Source organism: Pristiophorus japonicus, chromosome 12, assembly GCF_044704955.1.
Source record: "Pristiophorus japonicus isolate sPriJap1 chromosome 12, sPriJap1.hap1, whole genome shotgun sequence".
Lineage (NCBI taxonomy): Eukaryota > Metazoa > Chordata > Chondrichthyes > Pristiophoridae > Pristiophorus > Pristiophorus japonicus.
This window is the reverse complement of record NC_091988.1, coordinates 206,094,729-206,114,418: the sequence shown is the minus strand read 5'-3', so window position 1 is coordinate 206,114,418 and position 19,690 is coordinate 206,094,729. Positions and strand designations below refer to the sequence as shown.

Here is a 19,690-nt window from a genome sequence, read left to right as displayed (position 1 = left end):
TTTTTGTGTTTCATGCACAAGGACCCCCAGGTCCCTCTGTACTGCAGCACTTTGCAATTTTTCTCCATTTAAATTATAATTTGCTTTTCTATTATTTCTGCCAAAGTGGATAACCTCACATTTTCCCACATTATACTACATCTGCCAAATGTTTGCCCACTCATTTAGCCTGTCTATATCCCTTTGCAGATTATTTGTGTCGTCCTCACAATTTGCTTTCCCACCCATCTTTGTATCATCAGCAAACTTGGCTACATTACACTCAGTCCCTTCATCCAAATCATTAATATAGATTGTAAATAGTTGGAGCCCCAGCACCGATCCCTGCGGCACCCCACTAGTTACTGTTTGCCAACTGGAAAATGACCCATTTATCCCGACTCTGTTTTCTGTTAGTTAGCCAATCCTCTATCCATGCTAATATATTACCCCAACCCCGTGAACTTTTATCTTATGCAGTAACCTTTTATGTGGCACCTTATCGAATGTCTTCTGGAAATCCAAATACACCACATCCACTGGTTCCCCCTTATCCACCCTGCTCGTTACATCCTCAAAGAACTCCAGCAAATTTGTCAAACATGATTTCCCTTTCATAAAACCATGCTGACTCTGCTTGATTGAATTATGCTTTTCCAAATGTCCTGCTACTGCGTCCTTAATAATGGACTCCAGCTTTTTCCTAATGACAGATGTTAGGCTAACTGGTCTAGAATTTCCTGCTTTTTGTCTGCCTCCTTTTTTAAATAGGGGCGTTACATTTGCGGCTTTCCAATCCGCTGGGACCTCCCCAGAATCCATGGAATTTTGGTAGATTACGACCAATGCATCCACTATCTCTGCAGCCACTTCTTTTAAGACCCTAGGATGTAAGCCATCAGGTCCAGGGGACTTGTCCACTTTAATCCCATTATTTTACCGAGTACTACTTCATCAGTGATAGTGATTGTATTAAGTTCCTCCCTCCCTATAGCCCCTTGGCTATCCACTATTGGGATGTTTTTAGTGTCTTCTACTGTGAAGACAGATACAAAATATTTGTTCAACGTCTCTGCCATTTCCCTGTTCTCCATTATTAATTCCCCAGTCTCATCCTCCAGGGGACCAACATTTACTTTAGTCACTCTTTTCCTTTTTATGTACCTGTCGAAACTCTTAGTGTGTTTTTATATTTCATGCTAGTTTACCTTCATAGTCTATCTTCCCTTTATTTAGTCATTCTTTGATGGCTTTTAAAAGTTTCCCAATCCTCTGGCCTCCCACTAGTCTTGGCCACATTGTATGCCCTTGTTTTCAGTTTGATACCCTCCCTTATTTCCTTAGTTAGCCACGGATGGTTATCCCATCTCTTACAGTCTTTCCTTCTCATTGGGATATATTTTTGTTGCAAGTTATGAAAGATCTCCTTAAATGTTTGTCACTGCTCATATGCCGTCCCACATTTTAATCTATTTTCCCAGTCCACTTTAGCCAATTCTGCCCTCGTACCTTTTGTAGTCTCCTTTATTTAAGCTTAGGACACTGGTTTGAGATCCAACTTACTCACCCTCCAACTGCATTTGAAATTCAACCATGTTATGGTCACTCATTCCTAGAGGATCCTTTACTACGAGATTGTTTATTAATCCTGTCTCATTATACAGGACCAGATCTAAGATAGCCTGCTCCCTGGTTGGTTCCGCAACGTACTGTTCAAGGAAACTATCCCGGATACACTCTATGAACTCCTCCTCAAGGCTACCTTGGCCAATTTGCTTTGTCCAATCAATATGAAGGTTAAAATCGCCCATGATTATTGCCATTCCTTTATTACAAGCCTCTGTTATTTCTTGATTTATGCTCTGTCCAACAGTGTAGCTACTGTTAGGGGGCCTATAGACTGCACCCAGCAGTGACTTTTTCCCCTTATTATTCCTCATCTCCACCCAAACTGATTCAACATCTTGATCCTCTGAGCCAATATCGTTTCTCACTAACGCACTGATCTCATCCTTTATTAACTGTGCTACCCCACCTCCTTTTCCTTTCTGTCTGTCCTTCCGAATTGTCAAGTACCCCTGGATATTTAGTTCTCAGTCTTTGCAACCCCGTCTCTGTAATGGCTCAGATAAACCCATTTGTATCTATTTGTTCCGGCAACTCATCTATTTTGTTACGAATGCTACATACATTAGACAAATAGCTTTTAAATTTGTTTTTTTTACCCCTTTTTCCTGCTTGTTTCTTCTGAGCTTCAAATTCACTTTCTACATTTTTGCTTTCTAATTGCAGCTTTACTCCCCTCCCTACTGAATCTATTCTCAGGTTTCCATACCCTGCCAAGTTAATTTAAACCCTCCCCAACAGCACTAGCAAACCCCCCTCCCCCGCGAGGATATTGGTCCCGGCTCTGTTGAGGTGCAACCCGTCCGGCTTGTACAGGTCCCACCTCCCCCTGAAGCGGTCCCAATGCCTCAGGAAACTAAAGCCCTCCCGCCTGCACCATCTCTCCAGCCACGTATTCATCTGCTCTATCCTCCTATTTCTGTATGCACTAGCTCACTATATCCTTTGATTCCCTTAGAGTCCAAAAATCTATCTATCTCAGCCTTGAATATACTGAATGACTGAGCATCCAGAGCCCTGTGGGGCAGAGAATTCCAAATATTCACAACCCTCTGAGTGAAGAAATTTCTCCTCCTCTCAGTCCTAAATGGCCGACCCCTTATCCTGAGACTGTGCCCCTAGTTCTAGACTCTCCAGCCCGGGGAAACATCCTCTCAGCATCTACCCTCTCAATCCCCTTCCTAATGCTGTATGTTTCAATGAGATCACCTCTCATAATTCTAAACTCCAGAGAGTTTGGGCCCATTCTACTCAATCCAGTGAACCTTTGTTGCACCCCCTCTAAGGCAAGTATGTTCTTCCTCAGATAAGGAGACCAAAACTGTCCACAGGTGTGGTCTCACCAAATCCCTGTACAACTGTAGCAAGACTTCCTTACTCTTATATTCCCAACCCCCTTGCAATAAAGACCAGCATGCCATTTGCCTTCCGTATTGCATGCTGTACCTGCATGCTAATTTTCTGTGTTTCCTGTACGAGGACACCTAAATCTCTCAACACCAACATTTAATAGTTTCTCACCATTTAAAATAATAATGGAATGGGTGGGAGGGGGGGGAATGGGCCGAGGGCAGGGGGGAGAGGGGGGAATGGGCCGGGGGGGAGGGGGGGAATGGGCAGAGGGCAGAGGGGGGGAGTAGGGAATGGGCCGAAGGCAGGGGGGGGAGTGGGGAATGGGCCGAAGGCAGGGGGGAGGGGGGAATGGGCTGGGGGGGAGGGGGGGAATGGGCAGAGGGCAGGGGGGAGAGGGGGGAATGGGCCGGGGGGGAGGGGGGGAATGGGCAGAGGGCAGAAGGGGGGAGTGGGGAATGGGCCGAAGGCAGGGGGGGGGGGAGTGGGGAATGGGCCGAAGGCAGGAGGGAGGGGGGAATGGGCTTGGGGCGGGGGGGGGGGGAATGGGCAGAGGGCAGGGGGGAGAGGGGGGGAGGGGGGAATGGGCAGAGGGGGGGAGTGGGGAATGGGCCGAAGGGAGGGGGGGAATGGGCCAGGGGGGAATGGGCCAAGGGCAGGGGGAGGGGGGGGGAATGGGCAGAGGGCAGGGGGGAGGGGGGGAATGGGCAGAGGGCAGAGGGGGGGAGTGGGGAATGGGCCGGGGGGAGTGGGGAATGGGCCGGGGGCGGGGGGGGGAATGGGCAGAGGGCAGGGGGGGAGAGGGTGAATGGGCCAAAGGCAGGGGGCGGGGGGGAATGGGCAGGGGGGAGGGGGGGAATGGGCAGAGGGCAGGGGGGGGGAGGGGGGAATGGGCAGGGGGCGGGGGGGGAATGGGCAGGGGGGAGGGGGGGAATTGGCAGAGGGCAGAGGGGGCGGAGTGGGGAATGGGCAGAGGGCAGGGGGGAGGGGGGGAATGGGCAGAGGGGGGGGAGTGGGGAATGGGCCGAGGGCAGGGGGGAGGGGGGGAATGGGCAGAGGGCAGGGGGGAGGGGGGGAATGGGCAAAGGGGGGGAGTGGGGAATGGGCCGAGGGCAGGGGGGAGGGGGGGAATGGGCAGAGGGCAGAGGGGGGCGAGTGGGGAATGGGCCGAAGGCAGGGGGGAATGGGCCGGGGGCGGGGGGGGGGAATAGGCAGAGGGGGGGAGGGGGGAATGGGCCGAGGGCAGGGGGCGGGGGGGGGGGGAAATGGGCCGGGGGCGGGGGGGAGAGGGGGAATGGGCCAAAGGCAGGGGGCGGGGGGGGGGGATGGGCCGAGGGCACGGCGGGGGAACGGGAATGGGCCGGGGGGGAGTGGGGGAAATGGGCCTGCGGGGGTGGGGGCGGGTGAAGCAGTAAGGTGCAGTTTATGGGATGCTGGCACATTCTCCAGCTCTAATGAGTCTCCTGTACACTGGTTTTTGTTACCTCTAGACTTGACTATTCAATGCACTCCTGGCTGACCTCCCACATTCTACCCTATGTAAATTAGAGATGATCCAAAACTCGGCAGCCCGTGTCCTAACTCGCACCAAGTCCCACTCACCCATCACCCCCTGTGCTCGCTGACCTACATTGGCTCCCAGTTAAGCAACGCCTTGATTTCAAAATTCTCATCCTTGTTTTCAAATCCCTCCATGGCCCTCGCCCCTCCCTATCTCTGTAATCTCCTCCAGTCCCACAACCCCCCAAGATCTCTGCGCTCCTCTAATTCTGCTCTCTTGCGCATCGCTGATTATAACCGCTCCACCATCGGTGGCCGTGCCTTCTGTTGCCTGGACTCCAAGCTTCGGAACTCCCTCCCTAAACCTTTCCGTCTCTCCACCTCTCTCTCCTCCTTCAAGATGCTCCTTAAAACCTCCCTCTTTGACCAAGCTTTTGGTCACCTGCCCTAATTCTTATACAGCTTGGTGTCAAATGTTTTAGCTCATAATACTCCTGTGAATCGCCTTGGGACATTTCACTACATTAAAGGCGCTATATAAATACAAGTTGTTGTTTTCTGTACACAATAAAGGAGATCCCGAGAGGGGTTGGAGAATGTGCCTGTACGAGATAGTGAGCCAAATCCCATTGGCATTAAATAGTACTCTGGGATTTTTTACTGCTGCGCTGGGGTTAAGTTGCATGACCCTGTCCGTTATTCAGTGAATACTGTAAACGAGTGGCTGAAAAGGAGGAAAGTGGAAGGAAAGCGAAATACTCTTGTCATGAATCAATCCCGTTTCCACCAACTCAAGTTGTTTGATGTACAGTCATAGTGTTTGAGCTGGCTTGTTTTAAGTGTTTTTCTTGAGCTTGCCTGAGAGTCTCGACTGTTGGTGGGACGGAGATCTGCCAGGGGTCAGCAACCTCCAGTACCAGACTCCAAGGACAGGCTTCCTCATGGGTTAGTGCAGGCAATGAGCATTGGTGACGTGCTTGGTTTGAGGGTGGAGAGAGAGAATCAAAGCCAAGATGTACCTTGCCTCACTCACATTGTCAGGTACAGTAGTGTAGCGGTTATGTTACTGGACGAGTAATCCAAGGTTGTTGTTATAATTAAATGTGAGTTCAAATCTCACCATGGCAATTTGAGAATTCAAATTCACTTTCTAAAAAATCTGGGCTCAGTAAAAGTGACCATGAAGCTTTTGATTGTTGTTAAAACCCAACTGATTCACTACTGTCCTTTTAGGGAAGTAAACCTGCCATCCTTACCCGGTCTGGATTACATGTGACTCCAGTCCCCTCTAACGTGGTTAAACACATAAGAAATAGGAGCAGGAGTCGGCCATACGGCCCCTCAAGCCTGCTCCGCCATTTAATAAGATCATGGCTGAACTTCGACCTCAACTCCATTTTCCCGCCTTGAGTATGTTCAACGATTCAGCATGCACAGCCCTCTGGGGCAGAGAATTACAAAGATGCATAACCCTCTGAGTGAAGATATTTCTTCTACTCATCTCAGTCTTAAATGGCCGACCCCTTATCCTGAGACTGTGCACCCTAGTTCTAGCCAGGGGAAACAACCTCTCAGCATCTACACTGACAAGCCCTGTAAGAATCTTGTGATTCAATGAGGTCACCTCTCATTCTTATAAACTCCAGAGAGTATCCGCCCAATCTACTCAATCTCTCCTCATAGAACAACCCTCTCATCCCAGGAATCAGTCTGGTGAACCTTGGTTACAGTGCCTCGAAGGCAAGTATATCCTTCCTTGGGTAAGGAGACCCAAACTGTGTACAGTGCTCCAGGTGTGGTCTCATCAAAGCTCTATACAATTGCAGCAAGAATTCCTTACTCTTGTACTCCAACCCTTTTGCACTAAAGGCCAACATACCATTGCTTTCCTAATTGCTTGCTAAACCTGCATGTTAACTTTGTGTGATTTGTGTACAAGGACACCAAATCTCTCTGAACATCAACATTCAATAGTCTCTCACCTTATAAAAAATATTCTGCTTTTCCATTCTTCCTATCAAAGTGAATAACCTCACATTTCCCCACATTGTACTCCATCTGCCACCACTTGCACATTCACGTAACCTGTCTATATCCCTTTGCAGGCTCTTTGTGTCCTCCTCACAGCTTACTGTCCCACCTCGCTTTGTATCGTCAGCAAACTTGGATACAGTTGACTCAGTTCCCTCATCTAACTCATTGATGTAGATTGTGAATAGATGGGGCCCAAGCTCCGATCCTTGCGGCATCCCACTAGTTACAGCCTGCCAACCCGAAAATGACCCATTTATTCCTACTCTCTGTTTTCTGTCCGTCAACCAATCCTCAATCTATGCGAGTATATTGCCCCCAATTCCAGGAGCACTAATTTTGTGTAGCAACCTCTTATGTGACACCTTATTGAATACCTTCTAAAAATCCAAATATACTACATCCACTGGTTCCCCCTTATCTATCCTGCTCACTACAACCTCAGAAATCTCTTAATAGACTTGTCAAACACGATTTCCTTTTCATAAATCCATGTTGACTCTGCCTAATCATATTGTGATTTTCTAAGTGCCTGTTACCGTGTCCTTAATAATGGATTCTAGCATTTTTCCGACGACTGATGCCGGGCTAACTGACCTGTAATTGCTGGTTTTCTTACACAGCGGGGTACCATTTACCTTCCAACTTACGGGGACCGTTCTAGAATCGAGAAAATTCTAGAAGATCTCTTAACTGCCCTGTGATGGTCTAGCAAACCAGTCGGTTGTAGAGGGAAACTAAGGTTGGGCAAGAAATATGATGCTCATATTTGGAGAATATATTAAAAAACTATCTCCTTGTTTAGCTTGCTGAATCGGAGCCCTGGTAGATTCTTGTTCTAGTCATATCTTGTGCGTGAGAACTCTGTGTACAGTTTGTCCATCCTTCGTGCTATCAATTGTTGCGTAACCCCTTCATTGTCAGCAATCCATTTGTAAAGGGATGCAGAGCTGTGCACGAGTGGGACGCGGCTACATTGGGAACACGGAGCTCAGCGAGCTGCAATCTTTGTGAGTTGGGAATTCTGAGTCCAGAGCTTCTCTCTGGGTATAAACAGTTCAACTTTTTCCATTTTAAGCCCCTCAGGGGCACTCGGTGAGTTCAATAATTGGTTAGCGTGTCTGTAAAATCGAACGTTGTCAGTGTTCAGGCACAGCTGTTCCGGTCATGGATCCTTCTCAGCTTAATCTGGGCGTGCGAAATCCCGACAATACAGGGAAGGGGATTAGGATCCAATTGTTAGTTGGCTCGTGCAGCGTCCAGCTGCTGTTCCATGAAAAGCAAAGGGTAAATGGCTTTGTGGTGGCAGGGTTAGGGGCTTGCAGTGTTATGGTGGTGGGGGGAGGGGGCGTGGGTTACAGGGTTATGGGGATGGGGGGGGTGACTGACAGAGTTGGGGGTGGTGACAGGGTTTGGGGGTGACAGCAGTATTGATGTGATCCTACAACAACAATTTGTATTTATATAGTGCTTTAATGTAAAACACTCCAAAGCCCTTTACGGAGGGTTAATCAGACACAATTTGACACCGAGCCACGTAAGGAGATATTAGGACAAGTGACCAAAAGCTCGGTCGGAAATGTAGGTTTTAATGAGCATCTGAAAGGAGGAGAAAGAGCTCGCGAGGCGGAGAGGTTTAGGGAGGGAGTTCCAGAGCTCAGCGGCCAAGGCAGCTGAAGGCAATGGTGGAGTGACGGAAACCAGGGATGCGCAAGAGGCCAGAATTGGGGTTGCAGGACTGGAGAAGGTTACAGAGATAGGGAGGGGCAGGGCCACGGAGGGATTTGAAAACAAGGATGAGAATTTTAAAATCGAGGCGTTGTCGGACGGCTGGTCAGCGAGCACAAGGCTGACCGGTGAACAGGATTTGGTGCGAGTTAGGACGAACAACCAATGTAAGTCAGCTGGGGAGCTCAGCACTGTCGGAGGGGCAGTACTGAGGGAGCTCAGCACTGTCGGAGGGGCAGTACTGAGGGAGCTCAGCACTGTCGGAGGGGCAGTACTGAGGGAGCTCAGCACTGTCGGAGGGGCAGTACTGAGGGAGCTCAGCACTGTCGGAGGGGCAGTATTGAGGGAGCTCAGCACTGTCGGAGGGGCAGTACTGAGGGAGCTCAGCACTGTCGGAGGGGCAGTACTGAGGGAGCTCAGCACTGTCGGAGGGGCAGTACTGAGGGAGTGCCGCACTGTCGGAGGGGCAGTACTGAGGGAGCTCGGCACTGTCGGAGGGGCAGTACTGAGGGAGCGCCGCACTGTCGGAGGGGCAGTACTGAGGGAGTTCGGCACTGTCGGAGGGGCAGTACTGAGGGAGCTCAGTACTGAGGGAGTTCGGCACTGTCGGAGGGGCAGTACTGAGGGAGCGCCGCACTGTCAGAGGGGCAGTACTGAGGGAGCTCGCCACTGTTGGAGGTGCAGTACTGAGGGAGCTCGCCACTGTCGGAGGTGCAGTACTGAGGGAGCTCGCCACTGTCGGAGGGGCAGTACTGAGGGAGTTCGGCACTGTCGGAGGGGCAGTACTGAGGGAGCGCCGCACTGTCGGAGGGCAGTCCTGAGGGAGCACCGTACTGTTGGAGCGTCATGTCAGAGGTCAACCAATGCCTAAAACAGATTATCCGGTCATTCTCATAGTACGGTGTGTGGGATCTTGCTGTGCGCAGATTGGCTGCTGAGTTTTCTATATTACAACAGTGACTACACTTCAAAAAGTATATCATTGGCAGTAAAGCGCTTGGTGACGTCTTGTGGTTGTGATAGGTGCCATAGAAATGCAAGTCTGTGTTTATTTCTTTGAGTTCAGTTCCTCATTTTGAATGGAATCCCTAAAGATACTAAAAATACTGGTTCCATTATATCTGCTAATTAATATTACCATGACTCACATGTTCAACCAGAGCCTGTCACTGTCCCGGATGGCTTAAAATACTTGAGGTTCAGTCCTGTTCCATTGAACCATCATTGTCTGTGACTGTAATCAGCCCTCACTGATTGTGTTCTGCCTGCTCTCCCCAACTATTGGCTGATGTGTGTGGTGTGATGTTGCTCCGAAGTCTGCCATCCCACTGGCTCCAGGAGTTTATGTGGAGCAAAAGTACTCGAGGGGTTAATGAGGGCATCGTTGAGATTTCTGTGGCGTGTATCATGCCTCCTATTCATGGTTAATGCAACCGAAACTTTGACGACCAGGATTTTTTGAGGATGTAACTAGTAGGGTGGACAAGGGAGAACCAGTGGATGTGGTGTATTTGGACTTTCAAAAGGCTTTTGACAAGGTCCCACACAAGAGATTGGTGTGCAAAATTAAAGCACGTGGTAATGGTGGTAATGTACTGACATGGATAGAGAACTGGTTGGCAGAGAATCGGGATAAACGGGTCGTTTTCAGAATGGCAGGCAGTGACTAGTGGAGTGCTGCAGGGCTCAGTGCTGGGACCCCAGCTATTTATAATGTACATTAATGATTTAGACAAAATAATTGAATGTAATATCTCCAAGTTTGCAGATGACACTAAGCTGGGTGGCAGTGTGAGCTGTGAGGAGGATGCTAAGAGGCTGCAGGGTGACTTGGACAGGTTAGGTGAGTGGGCAAATACATGGCAGATGCAATATAATGTAGATAAATGTGAGGTTATCCACTTTGGTGGAAAAAACAGGAAGGTAGAATATTATCTGAATGGTGACAGATTAGGAAAAGGGGAGGTGCAACGAGACCTGGGTGTCATGGTACATCAGTCATTGAAGGGTGGCATGCAGGTACAGCAGGCGGTGAAGAAGGCAAATGGTATGTTGGCCTTCACAGCGAGGGGATTTGAGTACAGGGTTTGGGGGGGTTGTTGGGGTGGGAAGGTTTGGAGGGATTGGTGGAGTGGGGGGAGTGGGTTTGGGGTTTGGGGAGGGCGTTGTGATGGAGGGGTTTGGGGCGGGGTGGAGTGGGGGGGTTGGGATGGAGGAGTTTGGGAGGTGGGGTGAATGTTCTTCCTCCACTTAGGGCGGTCTTTGGCAAGGGACTCCCAGGTGTCGGGAATATTGCATTTTATCAAGGAGGCTTCAACACCACCTCCAGTGTGCCAACGCACCCTTCAGCCTCCTGAAGAAGAGAGTGGTTGATTATCAGGCCCTCAAATCTAGCACCAAGCTCATTGTCTACAGGGCTGCAGTGATACCCGCCCTCCTGTATGGCTTAGAGACATGGACCATATACAGTAGACACCTCAAATCGCTGGAGAAATACCACCAACGATGTCTCCGCAAAACCCTGCAAATCCCCTGGAAGGACAGACGCACCAACATCCGTGTTCTCCATCAGACCAACATCCCCAGCATCGAAGCACTGACCACACTCGACCAGCTTCGTTGGGCAGGCCACATTGTCCGCATGCCTGACACAAGACTCCCAAAGCAAGTGCTCTACTTAGAACTGCTTCACGGCATGCGAGCCCCAGGTGGGCAGAGGAAACGTTTCAAAGACACCCTCAAAGCCTCCTTGATAAAGTGCAACATCCCCACTGACACCTGGGAGTCTCTGGCCTAAGTGGAGGAAGTGCATCTGGGAGGGCGCTGAGCACCTCGAGTCTGGTCGCTGAGAGCATGCAGAAACCAAGCGCAGACAGCGGAAGGAGTGTGCGGCAAACCAGTCCCACCCTCCCTTTCCCTCAACCACTGTCTGTCCCACCTGTGACACAGAATGTAATTCCCGTATTGGACTGTTCAGTCACCTGAGAACTCACTTTTTGAGTGGAAGTAAGTCTTCCTCGATTTCGAGGGACTGCCTATGATGATGATGGTGAGGGGGCAGGGTGGAGGGGGTTCGGGGGTTGGGGTTGGGGGGGAGGGGGAAATAATTGGAAAACCGGGAAAATATTTACTTTGTTAAATGAGCAGAGCTGTAAAGCTGAAGGTTGACGTGATCAAGGTCTTTAATATTATCAATAGGTTAGGTGGAGTAGACATAGAGAAGATGTTTCCGCTTACAGGGGAGACCAGAACTAGGGGCCATAAATATAAGACAGTCACTAATACATCCAATAGGGAACTCAGGAGAAATTCTTTACCCAAAGAGTGGTGAGAATGTGGATCAAGGAATAGTTGAGGCGTATAGAGCTTTAAACTAAATAGTCGGGGGGGCGGATCTGATGAGCGGAAATGTGAAAAAGAAAGGAGAAGGCAAAAGTGCAGGGTAGCAATTGGGGTAATGATCACCAGAGTGTGACAGGAAGGGACAGGGCGTATACACATAAGATTCGGGTGAATTTATAATGGGGAATAAATAGAAATGGCAGACCAGTTGAACAAATACTTTGGTTCTGTCTTCACGAAGGAAGACACAAATAACCTTCCAGAAATACAAGGGGACCGAGGGTCCAGTGAGAAGGAGAAACATAGAAACATAGAAAATAGGTGCAGGAGTAGGCCATTCGGCCCTTCGAGCCTACACCACCATTCAATAAGATCATGGCTGATCATTCCCTCAGTACCCCTTTCCTGCTTTCTCTCCATACCCCTTGATCCCTTTAGCCATAAGGGCCATATCTAACTCCCTCTTGAATATATCCAATGAACTGGCATCAACAACTCTCTGCGGTAGGGAATTCCACAGGTTAACAACTCTCTGAGTGAAGAAGTTTCTCCTCATCTCGGTCCTAAATGGCTTACCCCTTATCCTTAGACTATGTCTCCTGGTTCTGGACTTCCCCATCATCGGGAACATTCTTCCTGCATCTAACCTGTCCAGTCCTGTCAGAATTTTATATGTTTCTATGAGATCCCCTCTCATCCTTCTAAACTCCAGTGAATACTGGCCCAGTTGATCCAGTCTCTCCTCATATTCCAGTCCTGCCATCCCGGGAATCAGTCTGGTGAACCTTCACCGCACTCCCTCAATAGCAAGAACGTAGTTCCTCAGATTAGGAGACCAAAACGGAACACAATATTCCAGGTGAAGCCTTACTAAGGCCCTGTACAACTGCAGTAAGACCTCCCTGCTCCTATACTCAAATCCCCTAGCTATGAAGGCCAACATACTATTTGCCTTCTTCACCGTCTGCTGTACCTGCATGCCAACTTTCAATGACTGATGTACCATGACACCCAGGTCTCGTTGCACCTCCCCTTTTCCTAATCTGTCGCCATTCAGATAATATTCTGCCTCCGTGTTTTTGCCACCAAAGTGGATAACCTCACATTTATCCACATTATACTGCATCTGCCATGCATTTATCCATTCACCTAACCTGTCCAAGTCACTCTTCAGCCTCTTAGCGTCCTCTTCACAGCTCACACTGCCACCCAGTTTAGTGTCATCTGCAAAGTTGGAGCTATTACACTCAATTCCCTCATTCAAATCATTAATGTATATTTTAAATAGCTGGGGTCCCAGCACTGAGCTTTGCGGCACCCCACTAGTCACTGCTTGCCATTCTGAAAACGACCCGTTTATCCCGATTCTCTGCCAACCAGTTCTCTATCCATGTCAGTACATTACCACCAAAACCATGTGCTTTAATTTTGCACACCAATCTCTTGTGTGGGACCTTGTCAAAAGCCTTTTGAAAGTCCAAATACACCACATCCACTGGTTCTCCCTTGTCCACTCTACTAGTTACATCCTCAAAAAATTCCAGAAGATTTGTCAAGCATGATTTCCCTTTCATAAATCCATGCTGACTAGGACCGATCCTGTCACTGCTTTTCAAATGCGTTGCTATTTCATCTTTAATAATTGATTCCAACATCGGAGCAGGGAGGTCTTACTGCAGTTATACAGGGCCTTGGTGAGGCCTCACCTGGAATATTGTGTTCAGTTTTGGTCTCCTAATCTGAGGAAGGACGTTCTTGCTGTTGAGGGAATGCAGCGAAGGTTCACCAGATGGATTCCCGGGATGGCTGGACTGACATACGAGGAGAGACTGGATCGACTGGACCTTTATTCACTGGAGTTTAGAAGGATGAGAGGGGATCTCAAAGAAATAAAAAAAATTCTGATGGGACTGGTTAGATGCAGGAAGAATGTTCCCGATGTTGGGGAAGTCCAGAACCAGGGGACACAGTCTTAGGATAAGGGGTAGGCCATTTAGGACTGAGATGAGGAGAAACTTCTTCACTCAGAGTTGTTAACCTGTGGAATTCCCTGCCGCAGAGAGTTGTTGATGCCAGTTCATTGGATATATTCAAGAGGGAGTTAGATATGGCCCTTACGGCTAAAGGGATCAAGGGGTATGGAGAGAAAGCAGGAAAGGGGTACTGAGGGAATGATCAGCCATGATCTTATTGAATGGTGGTGCAGGCTCGAAGGGCCGAATGGTCTACTCCTGCACCTATTTTCTGTGTTTCTATAAGACACAATTAAAAGCTCGATATCTGAACGCACGCAACATTCGTAACAAGATAACTTGACAGCACAAGTAGAAATAAATGCCATTATGTGGTTGCAATGTGGCCAAGGTTGGGAACTGAAGATACAGGGATATTTGACATTTCGTAAGGATAGGCAGAAAGGAAAAGGAGGTGGGGTAGTTCTGGTAATAAAGGCTGAGATCAGTGCAGCACTGAGAAATGATACTGGCTCAGAAGGATGTAGAATCAGTTTGGGTGGAGATAAGAAATAATAAGGGTAAGAAGTCACTGGTAGTCTATAGGCCCCAAACAGTAGCTACATTGTTGGACAGAGCATGAATCAAGAAATAATGGAGGCATGTAAGAAAGGTACGGCAATAATCATGGGTGATTTTAATCTTTATATTGATTGGACAAATCAAATTGGCAAAGGTAGCCTGGAGGAAGAGTTCATAGATTGTATGTGGGATGGTTTCTTGGAACAATACGTTGTGAAACCGGACTATTCTACATCTGGTAATGTGTAACGAGTCTGGAGTAATTAATGATCCCATAGAAAAGGATCCTCTTGGGAAGAGTGATCATAGCATGGTAGAATTTCAAGTTCAGTTTGATGGTGAGAAGGCTAATTCTCAGACTAGTGTCCTGAACTTAAATAAAGGTAATTACAAAGGTATGAAGGCAGAGCTGGTTAAAGTGGACTGGGAAAATATATTTAAGGGCAAAACTGTAGAAAAGCAGTGGCAAACATTTAAGGAGATATTTCATAACTCTCAGCAAAGAAATATTCCAGTGAGAAAGCAAGACTCTATGAGAAGGATGAACCAGCCATGGGTACCTAAGGAAGTTAAAGATGGTATCAAATTGAAAACAACGGCATACAAGGTTGCGAAGAACAGTGGAAGGCCAGAGGATTGGGAATTTTTTAGAAACTAGCAAAGGACGACTAAAAAAAGCTTATGAGAGTAAACAAGACAGAAAAAGCTTCTGCAGGTATATAAAAATGAAGCGAGTAGCTAATGGGAAACAGAGAAATGGCAGATTTTGAACAAATATTTTGTATCGGTCTTCACGGTAGAAGACACTAAAAGCATCCCAATATTTGATAATCAAGGGGCTATTGGGGTAGGGGAAACTTAAAACAATCACTATTACTAGAGAAAAAGTGCAAGGCAAACTAACGGGACTAAAGGTGGATAAGTCCCCTGGACCTGATGGCCTGCATCCTAGGGTCTTAAAAGAGATGGCTGCCAAGATGATAGATGCATTGGTTGTAATCTACTAAAATTCTTTGGATTCTGAAGAGGTCCCAGCGGACTGGAAAACCTCAAATGTAACACTCCTATTTAAGAAAGGAGGAAGACAGAAAGGAAACTATAGACCAGTTAGCTTAACATCTGTCATTGGGAAAATGCTGGAGTCCATTATTCATCATCGTAGGCAGTCCCTCGGAATCAAGGAAGACTTGCTTCCACTCTTAGAATGAGTCCTTAGGTGGCTGAGCAGTCCACTACGAGAGCGCAGATGGGATAGACAGCCGTTGAGGGTAAGGGAGGGTGGGACAGGTTTGCCGCACATTCCTTCCGCAGCCTGCGCTTGTCTTCCACATGCACTCGCTGACGAGTCTCTAGGCGCTTAGCACCCTCCCAGGTCCTCCATCTCCACCCAGAGCGGTCTTCGGCCAGGGACTCCCAGGAGTCGGTGGGGATGCTGCACTTTACCAGGGAGGCTTTGAGGGTGTTCTTGTAACATTTCCTCTGTCCACCTTTGGTTCGTTTGACATAAAGGTGTTCCGAGTAGAGCGCTTGTTTCGGGAGTCTCGTGTCTGGCATGCGGACGACATGGCCTGCCCAGCGGAGCTGGTCGAGTGTAGTCAGTGTTTCAATGCTGGGGATGTTGGCCTGGTCGAGGATGCTAATGTTAGTGCGTTTGTTCTGCCGGGGATTTGTAGGATCTTGCGGAGGCGTCGTTGGTGATATTTCTCCAGTGACTTGAGGTGTCCATTATTAAGGAAGTAGTAGCAGGATATTTAGAAAATCATAATGCAGACAAGCAGAGTCAGCATGGTTTTATGAAAGAGAAATCATGTTTGACAAATTTGCTCGAGTTCTTTGAGGATATAACGAGCAGGGTGGATCAGGGGGAACCTTATCCAAATATGGGTGTTTTTGGATTTCCAGAAGGCATTCGATAAAGTGGCACATAAGAGGTTACTGCATAAGATAAGAGCTCATGGGGTTGGGCTAACATGGATAGAGGATTGGCTAACTAACAGAAAACAGAGAGTCGGGATAAATGGATAATTTTCTGGTTGGCAAACAGTAACTCGTGGGGTGCCGCAGGGATCGGTGCTAGGGTCTCAACTATTTACAATCTATATTAATGACTTGGATGAAGGGACTGAGTATAATGTAACCAAATTTGCTGATGATACAAAGATAGGTGGGAAAGCAAATTGTGAGGAGGATGCAAAGAATCTATAACGAGATAAAAAAGCAAATTATTATTTAATTGGGGAGAGATTACAAAATGCTGCAGTACAGAGGGACCTGGGGGTCCTTGTGCATGAAACACAATAAGTTAGTGTGCAGATACAGCAAGTAATCAGGAAGGCAAATGGAATGTTGGCCTTTATTGCAAGGGGGATAGAGTATAAAAGCAGAGAAGTCCTGCTACAATTGTACAGGGTTTTGGTGAGGCCGCACCAGAAATACTGCGTACAATTTTGTTCTCCTTATTAAAGGAGGGATATACTTGCATTGGAGGCAGTTTAGAGAAGGTTCACGAGGTTGATTCCTGAGATGAAGGGGTTGCCATATGAAGAAAGGTTACGCAGGTTGGGCCTCTACTCATTGGAGTTTAAAAGACTTTGAGGTGATCTTGAAATGCAGAAGATTCTGAGGAGGCTTGCCAGGGTAGATGCAGAGAGGATGTTTCCCCTAGTGGGGTAATCGAGAACTAGGGGGCATAGTTTCAGAATAAGGGGTCGCCCATTTAAAATGGAAATTAGGAATTTCTTCTGAGGGTGGTGAATCTTTGGAATTCTCTGCCCCAGAGAGCTGTGGGGGCTGGGTCATTGAATATATTTAAGATGGAGATAGACAGATTTTTGAACGATAAGGGAATAAAGGATTATGGGGAGCGGGCAGGGAAGTGAAGTTGAGGTCAAGATAAGGTCAGCCATGATCTTATTGAATGATAGAGGAGGCTTGAGGGGCCAGATGGCCTACTCCTACTCCTGCTCCTAATTCTTATGTTTTTATGATGCATTTAAGGGGAAGCTGGATAAATACACGAGGGAAAAAAAAATCGAAGGATATGGTGATGGGGTGGGAGGGGGCTGAGATGGAGCATACACACCGACATGGCCCAGTTGGGCTGAATGGTCTGTTTCTGTGTGGGACATTGTATGTAAAAAGCATCAAGAACCAGTGAGCATCGAACTGTCACAGAATATCTGCAAGAAAATTCATTTTGCCCTTCATTTTGTTATGCTTAAACCGATCTTTTTTCCTTTTTCTATTTCCTCAGTTTTGGGCTGAGTCACCACTAGACAGAGTGGCTGTAATAAGTCAACACGGCTTCCCCTGGAGCAGTGCTGGTGCTGCCCTTCCATGATGCCCCTGCTGGAGGATCAGGTGCTGCCCAAGGATGGATCGCTGACTGTCCCGATCCTTGTCGTGGGTACGTTCATGTTGTGTGTGCAAAGGGATTAACCCGGGTAGGACTGCGATTACTCCCACTGGGCTCCAGATAAATGTACGGACAATGTGCGGGAGAGCAGCGCGAAGCCAGGGCTCTGTGCTGGGGAACACTCGGGCCTAGCCACCTGAACTCCAGCAGTATCCCCTATACACGGTTAGGGTCTTTAAACCTTGTTTTCTTGCCAACCTGAAGCTGAGTTTGGCTGCAGTAAGTGAGGAGGGGCTCTGATCAGAGAGAGAGAGAGAGAGACCCTCTCATGGGGGGGGGGGAGAAACAAGAGAGAGCCCCCCCCATAGAGAGAGAGAGAGAGACCCTCCCCCCATGGATAGATAGATCGATAGAGAGAGAGAGAGAGAGACCCCCTCATAGGGGGGGGGGGAGACGCGAGAGAGAGCCCCCCCCCCCCATAGAGAGAGAGAGAGAGAGACCCCCCCCATGGATAGATAGATAGAGAGAGAGAGAGAGAGCCTCCCCCCCCCCCCCCCCACCATGAATAGACTGCGCAGAGAATTGGAGCTAGCCTTTTGACTTGGGTTGGGAATCGGTTGGGAGGTAGGAGACAGAGTGGGGATAAAGGGTAGGTTCTCTGGTGTTTATTTTATTCGTTCCTGGGATGTGGGCGTCGCTGGCAAGGCCGGCATTTATTGCCCATCCCTAATTGCCCCTTGAGAAGGTGGTGGTGAGCCGCCGCCTTGAACCGCTGCAGTCCGTGTGGTGAAGATGCTCCCACAGTGCTGACTTTGTTGTAGTGGTTTGGTACGACGCAGTGTCTCGCTGGGCCATCTCAGAGGGCAGTTAGTGACAACCACATTGTGTCTGGAGTCACACATAGGCCCAGACCGGGTAAGGGCGTCAGATTTCCTCCCTAAAGGATATTCGTGAACCACTTAGGTTTTTACAAAAATCCGGTAGTCTTATGGTCACTATTACTGATACTAGCTTTTGTAAAAAAGCAGATGAACTCAATTTAAATTTCCTAGGATGTGGGATTTGAACTCACATCTCTGGATTATTAGTCCAGGCCTCGGGATTACTGGACACTCGCTGCAGAATACCCAGCCTCTGACCTGCTCTTGTAGACACAGTATTTATGTGGCTGGTCCAGTTAAGTTTCTGATCAATGGTGACCCCCAGGATGTTGATGGTGGGAAATTCGGCGATGGTAATGCCGTTGAATGTCAAGGGGCGGTGGTTAGACTCTCGCTTGTTGGAGATAGTCATTGCCTGGCACTTGTGTGGCGTGACTGTTACTTGCCACTTATCAGCCCAAGCCTGAATGTCGTCCAGGCATGCGGGCATGGACTGCTTCTTTAGGACACTGCCCTGAGAAACTCCTGCAGTGATGTTCTGAGGCTGGGATGATTGACCTCCAACCACCACAACCATCTTCCTTTGTACTGGGTATGATTCCAGCCAGCGGAGAGTTTCCCCCCCAATTCCCATTGACTTTACTCGGGCTGCTTGATGCCACACTCGGTGACATGCTGCATCGATGTCGAGGGCAGCCACTCTTACCACACCTCTGGACTTCAGCTGTTTTGTCCATGTTTGGACCGAGGCTGTAATGAGGTCTGGAACCGAGTGGTCCTGGCGGTACCCAAACTGAGCATCAGTGAGCAGGTTATTGGTGAGTAAGTGCTGCTTAATAGCACTGTTGACGATACCTTCCATCACTTTGCTACTGAATGAGAGTAGACTGATGGGGCGGTAATTGGCCGGATTGGATTTGTCCTGCTTTTTGTGGACACAACATACTTCAGCAGTTTTCCACATTGTTGGGTAGATGCCAGTGTTGTAGCTGCACTGGAACAGCTTGGCTAGAGGCGCAGCTAGTTTGGAGCACAAGGCTTAAGCACAACCACCGGGATGTTATCGGGGCCCATAGCCTTTGCTGTATCCAGTGCGCTCATTACTTCCTGATATCATGTGGAGTGAATCGAATTGTTTGGAGGCTGCCTTCTGTGACGGTGGGGACCTCAGGAGGAGGCCGATATGGATCATCCACTGGGCATTTCTGGCTGAAGATGGTTGCAAACGCTTCAGCCTTGAATTTTGCATTTGTGTCTGGGCTCCGTCATCATTGAGGATGGGGATATTCATGGAGCCTCCTCAAGTTAGTTGTTTAATGGTCCACCATGATTCACGATTGGATGTGGCAGGACTGCAGAGCTTT

General features: G+C 48.5%; 1 protein-coding gene across 3 annotated transcripts in view; it reads left to right on the top strand.

Annotated features, from left to right (window-relative positions):
- osgn1 (oxidative stress induced growth inhibitor 1) overlaps positions 1–19,690 on the top strand; it is a 56,581-nt gene that overhangs the window by 10,318 nt on the left and 26,573 nt on the right. The window contains exons 1-2 of one of the 3 annotated variants that reach the window (XM_070896508.1): positions 7,448–7,496; positions 17,344–17,496. In XM_070896508.1, the coding sequence (XP_070752609.1) occupies positions 17,427–17,496 (70 nt within the window). In that variant the 5' untranslated portion in view covers positions 7,448–7,496; positions 17,344–17,426. Of the gene's footprint in view, positions 1–7,447; positions 7,582–17,343; positions 17,497–19,690 lie in introns of those variants that run through there. The other 2 variants (XM_070896507.1, XM_070896506.1) reach the window with 2 other exon arrangements.